The sequence below is a fragment of the Bacillus rossius genome, chromosome 6 (assembly GCF_032445375.1).
Source record: "Bacillus rossius redtenbacheri isolate Brsri chromosome 6, Brsri_v3, whole genome shotgun sequence".
NCBI lineage: Eukaryota > Metazoa > Arthropoda > Insecta > Phasmatodea > Bacillidae > Bacillus > Bacillus rossius.
Window position 1 is genome coordinate 64,823,280 of NC_086334.1, and position 15,550 is coordinate 64,838,829.

Sequence of the window (15,550 nt, forward strand, 5' to 3'; positions counted from 1 at the left end):
GCAAATGTGTAAAATGCACCCACATAAATGCAACAGCTATTTTATTCTACTTGAGTGTAGTTTAATTTTATATTTGAAATTACCTCTCAAACAGGGTGTGCAATGAAAACTTTAGGGGTTTTTAATCGACAGCTAGGGGGTTTTGAAGTTGGTCCTAGGGGGAACACTCTGTAGGAGTTGGCATCACTGCCAGCAAGTCACGTCACTCGCCGGCGCCAGATGCGACTAGGCGACTGGCGCGATGGCCCAGCATTGGCGCCATTCATAGCATTATCTCATTTTATGTTTATTCAGCAATTAAAAGATTAGAATTATGGCTTGCAAACTTATTCAATAGTAGTGTCCGCCCGATGATCAGCGTGGTAAAAAGAAACAAATGTGCGTTGATATGACTACATAAGGACTCAGTAATCATGACATGCAGTTACATTTTTTTCGGGTAGACAATTCGCAGTGACGGGTCAGTTGCACGCCCTCCCTCACCCCCTAGCCTAGTACCAGTGCCGGCAATTTTTTTTTTTTGTCATCTCAGGCATTTACTATATTCTTCGACCTAGCCAACACAAAAATAACGGTTTCACTTACAGTAAACTCCCTATTATCCGCGGGCGGATGATCTGCGGTGCGGATTATCCGCACATGCTACGAAAAAATACAGCAAATATGTAAATCTGTATTTTATTACAAGTGAGCATATTTGAACTCTACTGACGAGTGTATTGTGTGCAGTATACAGTTAAACGCCACAGTCCTTCTCGGAACTCACACAGTAGGCTGGCATGCGCTGCTATTTTTGTCTCTGTCGCACTTTGTTTCTAGTCGTATGGATGAGCACTTTTATGTTCACATTACTGAAATGTATTGTATGTTAATTATTCAGTAAAATACTAAAATTTTAGCATCATTTAAAAATTTGTACTGTTAATTGTATCTTTTACTGTACATAAATTTTTAGATATTTAAGTTGAAATTAATGTTTCCTTTTTTGTTTCCCATTTTCGGCTCTTTGCGGATTATCTGCGATTTTCACTATCCGCGGTGGCCCTGCCACTTAATTTCGCGGATAATCAGGAGTGTACTGTACTTCACAACAAGGCAAAAATATCTTGGTATCTTTCACAAAAGCAATCAGGCATTTAAGTAAAAAAAAAGCAAAGAAACATGCCAAGCTTTTACTATACTTTGTTCAAGATGAGGTGAGACTTTTTGGTAGTTGCTTCAGCGAACATAGAAACTTTTTAGAGCTAAATGTCCTTATCAATTTAACAAGATGAATATTCCACACTGGTAGCTATTCTGATGCTACATGAATTTGTATTGATATTATTTCATCACAATATTAAGCTATCAAAGTCTGAATGTACACTAAATCACCTTATTATGAACAGAGTGAATCTTCTATTTTTTTTTCCTACATATATGTAAATTGAATCAAAAAATAAAACATATGAGTGTTGAATTTTATACTGGTGTAAAATAAATACTTGTTTAGTCCTTGAGAGATGATAAAATGCTATTAAAAAAAAGTAAACACTTGCACTAAAACTATTTTTGTCATCTTACTGAGGTTTGTTTTAAAACTAGCAGCATTTTACCTATATAGTATGTTTCTATACAAGAGAAAGACTCTACTATGTACATGTAACTGTTTCATTTGTTTTGTTTATGTAATTTGAACACATAAAACCAGAGGTAGATAGCAAGGAGACTGTTTGTGTTTATTTAGTATTGCTTTCTTAACAAATTTGACAGAAGAGGAGCAAAATTCTTGACATAATGTTTCAGAGTTGGAAAAAAGCAGGTTTTTAAGCCTTTTTTTAAAAAAAAAAATCTTAGTTATGGTTAATTGTAATGTGTCAATTTTCCCCAATTTAATCTTTGAATATGATATTTGTATTGGAAAACTTGGATATAAGTATTCAAAGCAAACAGTGGGAAGCCTAACATGAAATGACAGCTTCAAATTCAAACATAAGTTCAGTTTGCACTCACTTTACACATGTTTTGAGACAGCTCTTTATTATGATACACTTGCTAGCAAAACTAGAGCAGCCCTCAAGGCATATTTTATTTTGCAGTATTATAACTGGTGGTGTCACATCCAATTCACAACAAAGGTGAATGTACTGTATATAGGTAACTAGCTGCAATACCCGGCGTTGCCCGGGCTGAACACAGGGTGTAGTTAGTAATTGTCTTCTTAATTTGAATGTCAAGTGTGAAAATTAATTTATATCACTTTCAGATCCCGACAGACGTTGTTCTGCCAGTTTATAGTTATTTACCTGGTCTGTATGTAATTTAGACTTTATAAAGCAATATAGAAAAAAGCTGAAAAATAAGAGATTACTAATATTGAAAAGATTCCATTATCTAGCTAATGTTCGGCCTGCATTGCAATGCCTCATTCAGTTCTGTTTTGTAATATGTTTGAAGTAGTTCCACATATACAAATCATCTATCCATCTCTCTCTATATATTTATCTCTATCTACATCTATATACATCTATGTATCTCTCTATCTCTATTTATCTCTTTATATCTACATATATACTTCCCACTATCTCTTATATCTTCTATATATGTCTCTGTATAGCTCTATACATCTATAGGTATATCTCTTATCTAACCCATTTCATTCTCTATACCTCGCTCTATCTCAACTTACCTCTCCGTCTCTATCTCACTTTCTCTCTCTCTCTCTCTCTCTCTCTCTCTCTCTCTCTCTCTCTCTCTCTCTCTCTCTCTCTATATATATATATATATATATATATATATATATATATATATATATATATCACTCTATCTCTGTCTCTTATATTTAAATAAATTGTGTCATGCGTGCGCACTTATACAACAAAAACAGACAAAGTGCCGCTATATAAAATGAAATAAACACATTTTTTGACACGATTCGTGCTCCAACTATTGCAAAATAGTTATACCATCTCAGTAACCTTCATGGGCATGCGCATAACAAATCACAAAAATTTCATCGCAATTGGATGAATGGTATAGGAACGCATACGGCACAAACAAACGAAAATTAAAGACATGACAAACGCATCAAACGATGGTGCGTTTAAAATTCAAGGCAACTCTATCTATTGACGAAGTAAAGAACAAAACTGTTATTAGCGTGCCTTTATTTTGCTAGCTGCTGCGAGCTCCACTAAGGGCCGGTTGCACCATTGAAGATCGCTGGTCGATCTGAGATCATACGAGGTAATGAACCAGGATCGACACACAAACGGATTGCACCATTCGAGTTCACCTTCTGACAGAGGATTGAGGTGAACCTCTGTTTGAACCACCGAAATTGATGGTTCAGAGCAGTTGGATCCAAGATCTTGTGTATTTTTCATTGGTTTGTTGTGTTGTGTAGTCGTGTTCGCATAGATACTGGTTTGTTTACAATTGATATTTTGATGGGCTACAATAGTTTACAGGAAATTTAGGCCGATATATTTTTAGTTATGCCTGAAGTACGGTAATTGCCATCATAATGTTATTTAAGTATGATGCCAATTCTTGCCAAGATTCTTCCTTCTGATTACAAAACACATCATCAGTTCCCTTACACTCTAAAATATCCAGTCTTTCTTGCACCAAATCGACAAGGATGATTTTTTTTCTTTTTCAGAGAAAAAAACTTTTTTAGGTACTGAAATTTTCTTTTCCATCGTCATGTGTACCCGCATGTACCCCAGTCAACTCACAACCGACCACAAGTTTGTAATCAATAAACAAATAGGCTTGTATGTAAATATCACGATGCCAACATTTACAGCAAGAACTTCAAACATGCTAAAGAAAATTCTCTGTGACTAGACGGAATTCAGTAGCCAATAGAAAACTTGCTTTCATTTTACAATCGATCTTTACCAACCTAAACCTAGATCGTGAGATCGATTGTCTGAACTCGTAAGTTCACTTTGGTGCAGCACATATACACTGGATCTCAGAATCGACTTGAGATCACACTGAAATAAAGATCTTACGATCTCGGATCCGAACAGTTATTGGTGCAACCGGCCCTAAGTGGACTGGTCTCACCAAGGAGAAAAACAGTAATTTGCCAGACCTTACTATGTGTATGATCGTGTGTCAGACATAGAGAAATGACACTCACTCACTATTTGTATGTCTATGACCTATGATTTTTTCTGTTATAAAATGAAATTATCACTTTTTCACTTTCTTAGGGATGGAATTTCATATTAATATTGGGTCTATGTGTTAATCCAGGTTATAAGCTAGCTGTAGGCCAAATTTCATTCAAATCCATTCATTAGTTTTTACGTGAAAGAGTAACAAACATCCATCCATCCATACTTACAAACTTTCGCATTTATAATATTAGTAGGATCACTAAACATTTATTTCCTGTCATACTTTATTAGTATATGACATCAGCAAGCCATTGCATAGTTCAACAGGTTTAACATTCAGTCAGTGTTTCATATGAGTGATCTCACCTTAGAAGGACTTACTGTCATCATATGAGTGTCATAAGAAATACCTACAATACTTTAAAAACTTCTGTGTTTCACTTACTTTTGTTTTAGGATGCTTCATTAGGCTCCATGAGACACACAGTGCTAATATGTGAATGTCCAAGCATCCCAGAGCAACGCAAGGGAGTGTGCGTGTGCGCAGACCTGACGACCATGATCGCGTCCTACCTGCCCCCGGGGCCGTGCGCGGTCCCGCCCGAGTCCTTCGCACCCAAGAGGGTCTACAAGCCGTCGAGCACTCCCCTGGACGACAACACCACGCACAAGATGAGCTTCGTGCCGCAGGCTCCGCCGCCCAAGGAGGACATCCCGTGGGCGCGGCGCGCGGGCTTCCAGCCGCCCTGCCATCCCATGGAGTGCTGCACCATCTACAAGACCAGGTGACCACGCCCCGCCTCGCTGCCACAGTTCCACAGTTCCAGCCCTGTGCAGGCACATTTGGAAATCAAACACCGATCTGGCCGCTTGCGTTTGGATTTCTTTGTTTTCTAGCAGGTTTCATGTCAGATTTGCACAATATTACAAATATCATTGCACACTTAAATCTATATTTACATTTGATAATTCGGCAAAATCACTAAGCCAAATGGCCTTGGTCTCAAACGTGCTAGATTAATGAAATTTTACTGTGGGAGGAAGAAATTCAGAAACCCATATCATCATCATCATCGCTGTCGTCGTCCGTCATCATCCGTGATTGTTTTCGTCATCCATCATCAATCTACAATCATCCATCAATAAATCATCCATAAATCAATTATTCATCATCCATAAATCAATCATCCATCAATCATCCATAAATCATCATCCATCTATCAATCATCATCATCCTTAAATGCTGCTAGCCTGCAGCCGCACAGCAGAGTAATATGCTTACATCTTCCTCTGTCACTTTACTATCCCTCCTGTGTCACTCTGTTCCAGTCTTCTCCTCTCTCCTGCACACTCTTCCCATCTCCTCCTTGGTATTCCTTGGGGGTCTTCTTCCTGATTACTTCAACGCCATCATTTTCCTGAACTGCCTGTTTTCCCATTCTCTTCACATGACCATGCCATCTCATTTTTGCTTTTTCCATGTTCTCATTGACAATTGACACACATGAAGGAACCATTTAAAACACATTTGAACATATGAATATATTTGAAATTTTCTCTCTGATTCATGAGTGAAATAGGTAATATGCATCACAATGTAGTAAATAAACATTTAATTATCAAAAATTCCAATTTGAGTTATATATATTTTTACATTACTTTTATGTAAATTTAACAGGTGATCCACACATTAACTTATGAACTCTTACATGTGGAGTTACTGTTGCAATGAATAAACCTTAAATGTTGTAACAGCCCGAACCTCTAATGTAGTACATTTTGTATGGCAGAATAAGAGAAAATCAGTTTTCATAAAGTCTAGAACTAAATTGAGGCTGAGGCTCTACGCTAAGAGGTTCCATACTTAACTGTGCATATCAAAATGTTTCTTAGTGAGTCACTAATGTCATTTCAAAAAGTTCTTCCTCACACTTTGCAGACTAAAAAAATTAATGTTAGTTTGCTCTAATAAAATACAGCATTAATTAAAACATACTGTGACCTAATTTATCTGTAAACACTACAGCGTGTTGTGCTTGCCTACTGCCGTTATTTTGCCTTCTTTTGAGGTGAAAGGAAACTCCACCACCAGATGCATACTGACTTTACATGTTATTGTAGACTTTTAAAACTGAAGAACTGCAGGTCGTGGTTATTAGCTGGAAGCCACCACAGTGGTTGTAGCAATGTAGTCTGTCGCTCTCCGGACTTGTAAAGCAAATGTAAAATATTATTATATTTTAATGATCAATAATAAAGTGTACACTGTACACCTCTAACTACATAAATAAGTGTTTTTTTTTTGTTTTGAAGTTATACTTCTTTAGGTGCGTTATGAAAAAATGATGAGTGTGAAATTTTAAGATGCATGCGCATCACTGTAACACAAAATTAACAGGTTGAAACTGCCCGCTAAACCGCTCATTAAGTCTCGAAAAAAATCTACCAACAAAATAGAAATAGAACCTCTATTAGTCGCGCATGTTGGCACGCTCGTCGCCTCTGATCATTGTTTTCATATTTTTAATATTTATCCACATGTTTCTAGTTTCTATATTCACAATACGTGTTTTAGTTTCATACAAGTGCGAATTATATATGTGCTAATAAATTACATATATTCAGTAGTGAATTAAATTGAATATTTTGATTAATATTATTTACTGTTCGTAAATATTAGTAAAAATAATTGTGCTTATATACTTTTTCAAGTGCTCCAATATAATTGAGGTTAACTATCCGTATGTATTATTTATTGATATAAAATAAAATATTATTATTTAATTTAATTAATACTAAATACATATTATTAAATTATTAATGTTAAATATTAATTATTGGTTATTTAATATTTACAAAATTGCAGCGTGGGGGTATCCAGTTAAGCATACCACCAGGGTGCATCCATGCGCCACCAAACACTCCTACTGATTATCCTACTCATGCAAGCGAAGTGTATGGGGGCACAAGAAAATCGTGTGTGGGGTCTTTGCTAGAAAAGACAGTTAAGCAGAAAGTGATAAATCATAAATACAAATAAAGAACATGAGTCGCACTCAACAACGTTATAATTTCGCAAACTTAACACATATACATACACTGTCAACGGATTCGATGCCAGCTAGAGGCATGTGCGTAGCAAATACAAATTAGCATACATTTAATGAAGTTTATTCCCTTCACAATGATTTTCACTCCTTATGTCTTTACTGAGTCCTTACTTATGGAAAAAACTAGGGTGAACCTTGTGCCCAATGTACTCTGATTCAACAAACAAACTACTACTGCGTATCTCTTACAGTCGTACGAAACAACAAGCAACAAGCAACAAGTTAATATTCTTTCTCTCTCTCCGTTACAAGTTGAATTTCCTAGGCATGCCCTGGATCATGCAGTATAAAACAGTCGCCTCTGACAATGGGGATAGACATTTTCTCAATTTCTGTGCGAAATTATGACTCAGTTACCACACACTATAAGAGAGGAGAGAAACCAATATTCAAGTATACGTGCGTACGCATTACGTTACGGCCCGGAGGCGAGCGAAGACCAAAATCATAGTGAACATTATGTCATTACACACGTGATTCACAAGACGTACGTTGCTGTTAACAACTTTAGGAACTGACTCAATATACATACAGACTATACGAGCGGTCCAAACACGTGTAGGGGCAAGGAATTATGTACTACAAAATAAACCAACACCTAATATAACGTTAATTGTGCACTCCTCGAAAAAAACATATTAAATATCTATTACTCATAGAGAGCGTAGTCCCGCGGACAGAAATGCAAGCCCAAGAGAGAAGCGAGGGATCGGTTACATGGTTTGTTACAGCTACAATTTTCAGTGGGTCTCGTCATGATGACATTCACTGCCAAGGCTAGGTAAGCGTAATACAGAGAAGTGCTCAAACAAAATATGCTAGATCACGGGGGGTATGCCTTAACCAAATGGCTCCGGTCGGGGGTACAGCTGGGAGGAAAAGAAAGAGGGCAAAATCGAGGCAAAACGATGCGTAAAATTACGTCATACGGAGCTGAAAGCTCTTATGAAAAAAAAAAATACAAGGGCGGCATCGGGCACTTAACGTGCTTACTTCTAAACCAAAAGCAATCAAAGCGTGGTCTGGATGCCGTTGAAATAAGTTAAGAGTCCATTGCCGACAATGCAAGTCGCGCAGCAACTAAAATCAAAACCACATGCAGGAGGGAGTAAGCAAATGCTTCCAGCAGAAAGAAGAAACAAAAGAAAATATTACACAGAAAATAAATTAAGTGAAGGTCAAAGTCAAAAGGGATGGCTACATGAAAATCAAGGCTGGCAAGCATATTTAATATTTACGTTACTCGCACGGCCATCGTGTGCACACACTAACTCCGTCTCCTGAAGAATTTTACCTAGACGAGCTGCCCCTCGACCGGGCCAGAGACGACCTGCTTCCACCAAGAGAGACCCACGAAATAGACAATTAAAAGTTATACGCGCTCATTTATACTATTCGCTAGATGGCGTTGCAGTCGCTACAATTGAGGAGAGGCTAGGGGGAAAGAAAGGGAAGGGGAAATTGGCACCTTGAGGCGGAGAGGGGTTAAGAGGGGAGAAGGAAAGGAAGGCTGCGGCACGGAGATGACGTCACAGAAGCGCGGCGGGCGCTTCAACCCCCACCCCTTACGAAGTCTTCTGCCCTGTGAGCCCGAGCTTAAAGTCGTGTTGAAGTTCAGTGTTTGTGACATGAGCCAACTTCTTGTATCTTGCGAACGCCTTGATTCAGACGATGTAGAAATGACTTGAAACTAGCCGGATCGTGCCGCTGGAGGGGGCAGCAACGTGTTCGTTTCAGCGGTGCGACGGGTGGCAGCTCCAACAGGGGACCGCGATCTCCTTGGTGCTGCACAAGTAGAATACAGGCGACTCGCGTCCGACGTGTCGCTGACAGGTCCCCCTCCATTTTTTCTGAAGTGAAAGAGAGAAACGATAAGCGCCGTATCAGGTGACCTATTCTGGCGGTACAAGGTTGCAAGGGGTTCAGGCAGCGCTCGGCGCTTTTCCTCGTCTCAGCCACTCAGCGCTAAGTGGCGGACATCGGAACTCTGCAGCATCCTTCCCGCAGACGTCTTCTGGCGGGCCGAGAATACCTCTAGAGCTGAACCGCGGCGGCGGTGGCGTCCGAACAGCGGAGAGTCTGTCACCAGATCTCCACGCCGTCCAACAGTCTCCTCACCCCGCAGCAGTCAAGGGCTGGCGGCGTAGGGGGCGGAGGGGCAGCGGCAAAGCAGAGATGTAGCAGGCTTCTCGTAGAGTTGTCCGCGCACAGCCCAAGGGAGGGGTAGAAAGGAGGCGCGCGCGCTTGAAGGAAACTGTAATCATCAACTGAACTGCGACTGAACACTGTATCCTGTTACTAACAATTCTACAATCTAGTTAGAAAACATACCTAAAGTAGTAATACACACACCCAAAAAAAAAAAAAAAAAAAACTTAAGTATCTTAAGGTTTCCACTAGCCGCCAAAACGTTGCATTAAATCACTGAATGAAACGCTTTAGCTGTGTTACGTGTGCCTTACGCCACTTACGTTTATTGCTCATTAGCTGTAACTGAACAGTGTTAGCTGCTAAAAACTTAGTAATCAAAAACGGCCCGTCATAGGGCGGCAAAAGTTTGACGTTTAGGCTAGCCGCTAATGAGGGCAAAACGTAAGAGCGGCAGAGCACAACGTCGCCAACAGCGAATGAATGGGCTGCCCTTTTTGCATCATAATTTCGTGCCACGTTTTCCCTAGCCTTAGCTAAATTCTTAGTAACGTCTTCCAAGACACGATCTAACTCTACACTTGACAAACTAGAGTCGACAGGTGGCAACCCCCACTGGTTGAGCAAGGGTAAGGTAAGTTCCCTCCCCAGGAAAGGCACGGAGGGGGGATGCCCTGTAGAACTGTGATGAGCTGCGTTCAAACCAATATTTAAAAGTTCAAGATCGGCGTCCCAGAGAGTCTGGTCGGCGCGGTAGAACGAAGTGAAAATTCCCTTGAGAACCTTGTTGGTTCTCTCACTCATATTTCCCTGTGGAAAATACGGTGAACTGTACACCGGCTTTACAGAAAATTCAAACAAGAAATTTTTGTATAAGTTCGACTGAAAGTATTTAGCGTTGTCTGATACTACAATACACGGCGGGCCTAAGATTTTAAACACCTGTTCCTTAAGAACTTTTACTATGGACGACGCCTTCATGTTTTTAAGGGGGGTTAAAACAACAAATTTAGTAAAAATATCTAGAATTACTAATAAGCATACGTTGCCTTTTTTTGATCGCGTCAGCGGTCCGAAAATATCAATATGCAGAACCTGCCAAGGGGCGACGGGAGCGTCGGCACAGTAAAGCCCTACTTTAGCATTGTGTGGGGGCTTTGATAGCTGACAGTCAATACAGGCGCGTACAAAATCGCGCACGTCTTGACGCATTTCTGGCCAGAAAAAATGTTGGGCAATTTTACGATACGTTTTATCTATTCCCATGTGCCCACCCACAAGTGAGGCATGGAAATATGTGATAATCATACCCTTAAGTTTTTCAGGGACGACAACTTTCTGAGCTCGTCCTGACGGGCCAGCATACACTAACAACCCATCCTTCTCGGCAAAGGGTAAGGCCATTCCACATTGCAAATCGTTCCGGATTCGAATACATGCAGGATCATCCTGCTGGCAGGCTTTCAGGTTTATGAAGGATTCGGGGAAGATTTTGCACACCGAAATAAACTCAACCGCATCCGGGGGGGAAGGGTTATCAATTTCAAAATCATCCGGGTTGAACATTCTAGATAAACTGTCGGCCACAACGTTCTCCGCACCTCTTAGGTGATGGATTACAAATCGGAATTTTGACAACCGCAGTATCCAACGCCCAAGCTTCCCGAGCTGCGAGGGATGATTGCACAGCCAACTTAAGGCCTGGTTGTCTGTATACAGGTCGAACTCTCTACAATCCAAGTAACACTCGAATTTTTCGAGTCCGAAAAGGCACGCAAGGGCCTCCTTCTCATAGGTGCCCAAGCGGCGCTCTGACTCTGAGAGGGTTCGACTTGCGAAAGCAATTGGTCTCAATTTTCCGTTCTCCATGTGTCCGAGGACGGCTCCAAGGGCTACTGAGGAAGCATCAACCTGCAGGGCAAAACGTTTATTGAAGTCGGGGAGAATTAACACGGGGGCGGAACACAAACATTTTCTTAGAGATTGAAAGGCCGTTTCCTGTTCCTCACCCCAAACAAAAGCAGCGTTTTTCTTTCGCAACCGATTCAACGGCGCGCAAATCGTGGCAAAATCTGGGATAAAACGCGCATAATACCCCAGCATGCCGAGAAATTTTTGAATTCCCTTCAAAGTCTTTGGATGCGGAAAAGTAGCCACGGGGGCGACCTTATCCGGATCCATGTGAAGTTTCCCTTCTGAAATTACATAGCCTAAAAATTTTACTGAGTCTTGTGCCAAGGAAATTTTATGTGGATTAACAGTAAGATGCGCGTTTCTCAGACGTGCCAAGACTTGCTTAAGGTGATCAAGATGTTCTGAAAGTGAATTACTATATACAATTATGTCGTCGATATAGTTAAAAACAAATTTGTATTTAAGGTCGCTTAGCACATGGTCCAGAACACGGCTCATGGCTTCGCTCCCGAAACTTACACCCATCGGAATTCTGTTGAATTCGTAGTGGCCAAAAGGGGTTGAAAAGGCAGTGTATTTTCTACAGGCGGGATCAAGCAAGCATTGATGGTAACTGTCGTTGAGGTCGATGATGGAAAATATTTTGGCTTTACCCAAGTGTTGTAAGGCGCTCTCTACCGTCGGTATTGGCCAAACTGGATGAATTACCTTCTTGTTGAGAGGTTTAAAGTTATGCACAAGGCGCCACTCAGAGCCCCCCTTCTTAGCAACCAAAAAAGTAGGGGTGCAAAACTCGGATGTCGAAGGGGTAACGACGCCGGCAGCGAGTAATCTGTCGATAATGGCGCGCATGGCCTGCAGCTTAGGGGGAGAAACCTTCAAATATTTGGCAAAAACGGGCACTTCGTCGGTAACATGAAAACGAAAAGGCAAGATGTCACATCTGCCGATCTTACGTGTTATCACGTCAGGAAACTCCCGCACGAGAGCGGCGATGGCTTGATCGCGCATCGCGTTATCGGAATCATTGCAACTCATAACTATGGGTTCGCGGACCTCATGACGTAAACGAATTTTTACAGCAGGAGCGAAATCAAATTGCAATTCATGGTTGGCGGGACTGAGTCGACAGCGTGATTTGCCCAAAAAATCTAAGCCAAGGATTAGATTCGGCAAAATCGCGGGGACAACGACAAACGGCCATTTCCAGGAAAATCCATGGATTTTAAAATGAATTATAATAGATTTACATGTGCGTATGCCTTGCCCGTTAGCGACAACGATATTCCTTACGGAATCATCCGATACAACTCGTTGTGAAAGTTGAGGGTACAACTGCACTAATGTGATGAAACATTTTTCACTAATAACAGACCGGGTAGCACCGGTATCGACTAAGGCTGGAAATAAATGTTTCTGAATTTTAATTGGGAGGAAATGTAAATGAGTGGGTTCAGAGGATTTTTTGAGTAGCCGACGGATACGACCTCTTTTCCGTCCCGTCCAGATTAGTTTTCCGCACGAGGCTGTCTCTCAATTCCCGTGCAGTCGCTCCTATAATGTCCCACTGCCTTACACCGAAAACATCTACGTTGATTTATTTCCACCCGCGGAACAGTACACTCATACGTGACGTGTCCAAAGGCGCTACAATTGGCACACCTGCCGGCTCCGCGGCGGGTGTCCAAGGTCACTAGCTGCCGTGACTGGGTCAAGGTCGCGGACCGCGAGCCCACGGGCGCGGTTACCTCAGGCGGTAAACTCATGGCCGCGCGAGCTGCGGCCCGCGCCTCGGGCCCAGGCGTGAAATGGGCAGAACGCTCGCCGCGAGGCAGGCTGTCAAACACACGAGGCGTGGAGGTGTCTGCCACGCTACGGAGTTTCGGGCTACGGGGAGTGAGAACGGGGGGGGGGCGGACTGCGACGTAAAAATACGTCCGTCAAAACGAGAGTCATTTTTCACCGAGCTGGGGCGCTTTGCCGGGAACTCAGCTTGATACTTAGCAAGAGAAACAAGGCGACTTTCCACTTCGCCCGCCCAAGTCCGTAGGCTTGCGAGCGAGGTGGGAGGAGCGAGCATCGAGCAGTTCTGCCACACCACGGGGGCCAAATTACCCAAAATAAGTTGGACAAACTCCTCTTCCGGGGTACCCAGCTCTAAGGCTCCCGCGTACGCGGTAACCGACGTGACATATTCCATAATGGTTTCATCTGGGTTTTGGAAGCGCCACACTAGCTCCCTCTTACAGGCATCTAGAACCCTAGGCGGACACACTGAACATACCAGTGATTTTTTAAACTTATCAAAGCTCGTACCCTGAGCAATGGCCTCATTTAACAGAGGTACATGGATGTCCGTAACTTTACTTAAGAGTGCTTTCAGAAAAGCCTCAAGTGGAACTAAATTTAATTTATGCAGGCTCTCAGCCTTAATCACAAAATCTAAGATCTGCCTGGGATCACTTCCACCCAGGAACGGGATGGTTTTAAGGGCGGCAAAAAAAAGTTTTACGTTAAATGAGGACGAGGAAGGACTCACATCAGCTGGGGGCTGCCTGGTCGTGACTTCAGATGCGGCTCCTGCGGATTTACGCAGGTAGTCAACCAAACGCGCCCTCATCTCGGCGACGGTATCGGTGTCCGCCAAGGGCAGACCATTTTCCTCGAGATGCAGCGCCAAATCGGTCTTGTGCAACTGGTAAACCCAGCTCACGGAGACGGCCATGGTGCACCGAAACAAACAATACAAACGGATTTATCACTATAATCTGCCTAAAAAGCAGAGTAGCGCAGTTTTGCAGCATGGGGGTATCCAGTTAAGCATACCACCAGGGTGCATCCATGCGCCACCAAACACTCCTACTGATTATCCTACTCATGCAAGCGAAGTGTATGGGGGCACAAGAAAATCGTGTGTGGGGTCTTTGCTAGAAAAGACAGTTAAGCAGAAAGTGATAAATCATAAATACAAATAAAGAACATGAGTCGCACTCAACAACGTTATAATTTCGCAAACTTAACACATATACATACACTGTCAACGGATTCGATGCCAGCTAGAGGCATGTGCGTAGCAAATACAAATTAGCATACATTTAATGAAGTTTATTCCCTTCACAATGATTTTCACTCCTTATGTCTTTACTGAGTCCTTACTTATGGAAAAAACTAGGGTGAACCTTGTGCCCAATGTACTCTGATTCAACAAACAAACTACTACTGCGTATCTCTTACAGTCGTACGAAACAACAAGCAACAAGCAACAAGTTAATATTCTTTCTCTCTCTCCGTTACAAGTTGAATTTCCTAGGCATGCCCTGGATCATGCAGTATAAAACAGTCGCCTCTGACAATGGGGATAGACATTTTCTCAATTTCTGTGCGAAATTATGACTCAGTTACCACACACTATAAGAGAGGAGAGAAACCAATATTCAAGTATACGTGCGTACGCATTACGTTACGGCCCGGAGGCGAGCGAAGACCAAAATCATAGTGAACATTATGTCATTACACACGTGATTCACAAGACGTACGTTGCTGTTAACAACTTTAGGAACTGACTCAATATACATACAAACTATACGAGCGGTCCAAACACGTGTAGGGGCAAGGAATTATGTACTACAAAATAAACCAACACCTAATATAACGTTAATTGTGCACTCCTCGAAAAAAACATATTAAATATCTATTACTCATAGAGAGCGTAGTCCCGCGGACAGAAATGTAAGCCCAAGAGAGAAGCGAGGGATCGGTTACATGGTTTGTTACAGCTACAATTTTCAGTGGGTCTCGTCATGATGACATTCACTGCCAAGGCTAGGTAAGCGTAATACAGAGAAGTGCTCAAACAAAATATGCTAGATCACGGGGGGTATGCCTTAACCAAATGGCTCCGGTCGGGGGTACAGCTGGGAGGAAAAGAAAGAGGGCAAAATCGAGGCAAAACGATGCGTAAAATTACGTCATACGGAGCTGAAAGCTCTTATGAAAAAATAAATACAAGGGCGGCATCGGGCACTTAACGTGCTTACTTCTAAACCAAAAGCAATCAAAGCGTGGTCTGGATGCCGTTGAAATAAGTTAAGAGTCCATTGCCGACAATGCAAGTCGCGCAGCAACTAAAATCAAAACCACATGCAGGAGGGAGTAAGCAAATGCTTCCAGCAGAAAGAAGAAACAAAAGAAAATATTACACAGAAAATAAATTAAGTGAAGGTCAAAGTCAAAAGGGATGGCTACATGAAAATCAAGGCTGGCAAG

The 15,550-nt window shown here is 41.8% G+C and overlaps 1 protein-coding gene across 7 annotated transcripts in view; it reads left to right on the forward strand.

Moving 5' to 3' along the window:
• LOC134533267 (stabilizer of axonemal microtubules 2) overlaps window positions 1-15,550 on the forward strand; it is a 107,132-nt gene that overhangs the window by 59,292 nt on the left and 32,290 nt on the right. For all 7 annotated transcript variants that reach the window (XR_010075285.1, XR_010075283.1, XR_010075284.1 and 4 more), the window contains exon 7: window positions 4,660-4,897. Coding sequence is in view for 4 of the 7 variants with exons in the window: in XM_063370708.1 (XP_063226778.1) it covers window positions 4,660-4,897 (238 nt within the window). In the remaining 3 variants the exon portion in view is untranslated. The remainder of the gene's footprint in view (window positions 1-4,659; window positions 4,898-15,550) is intronic.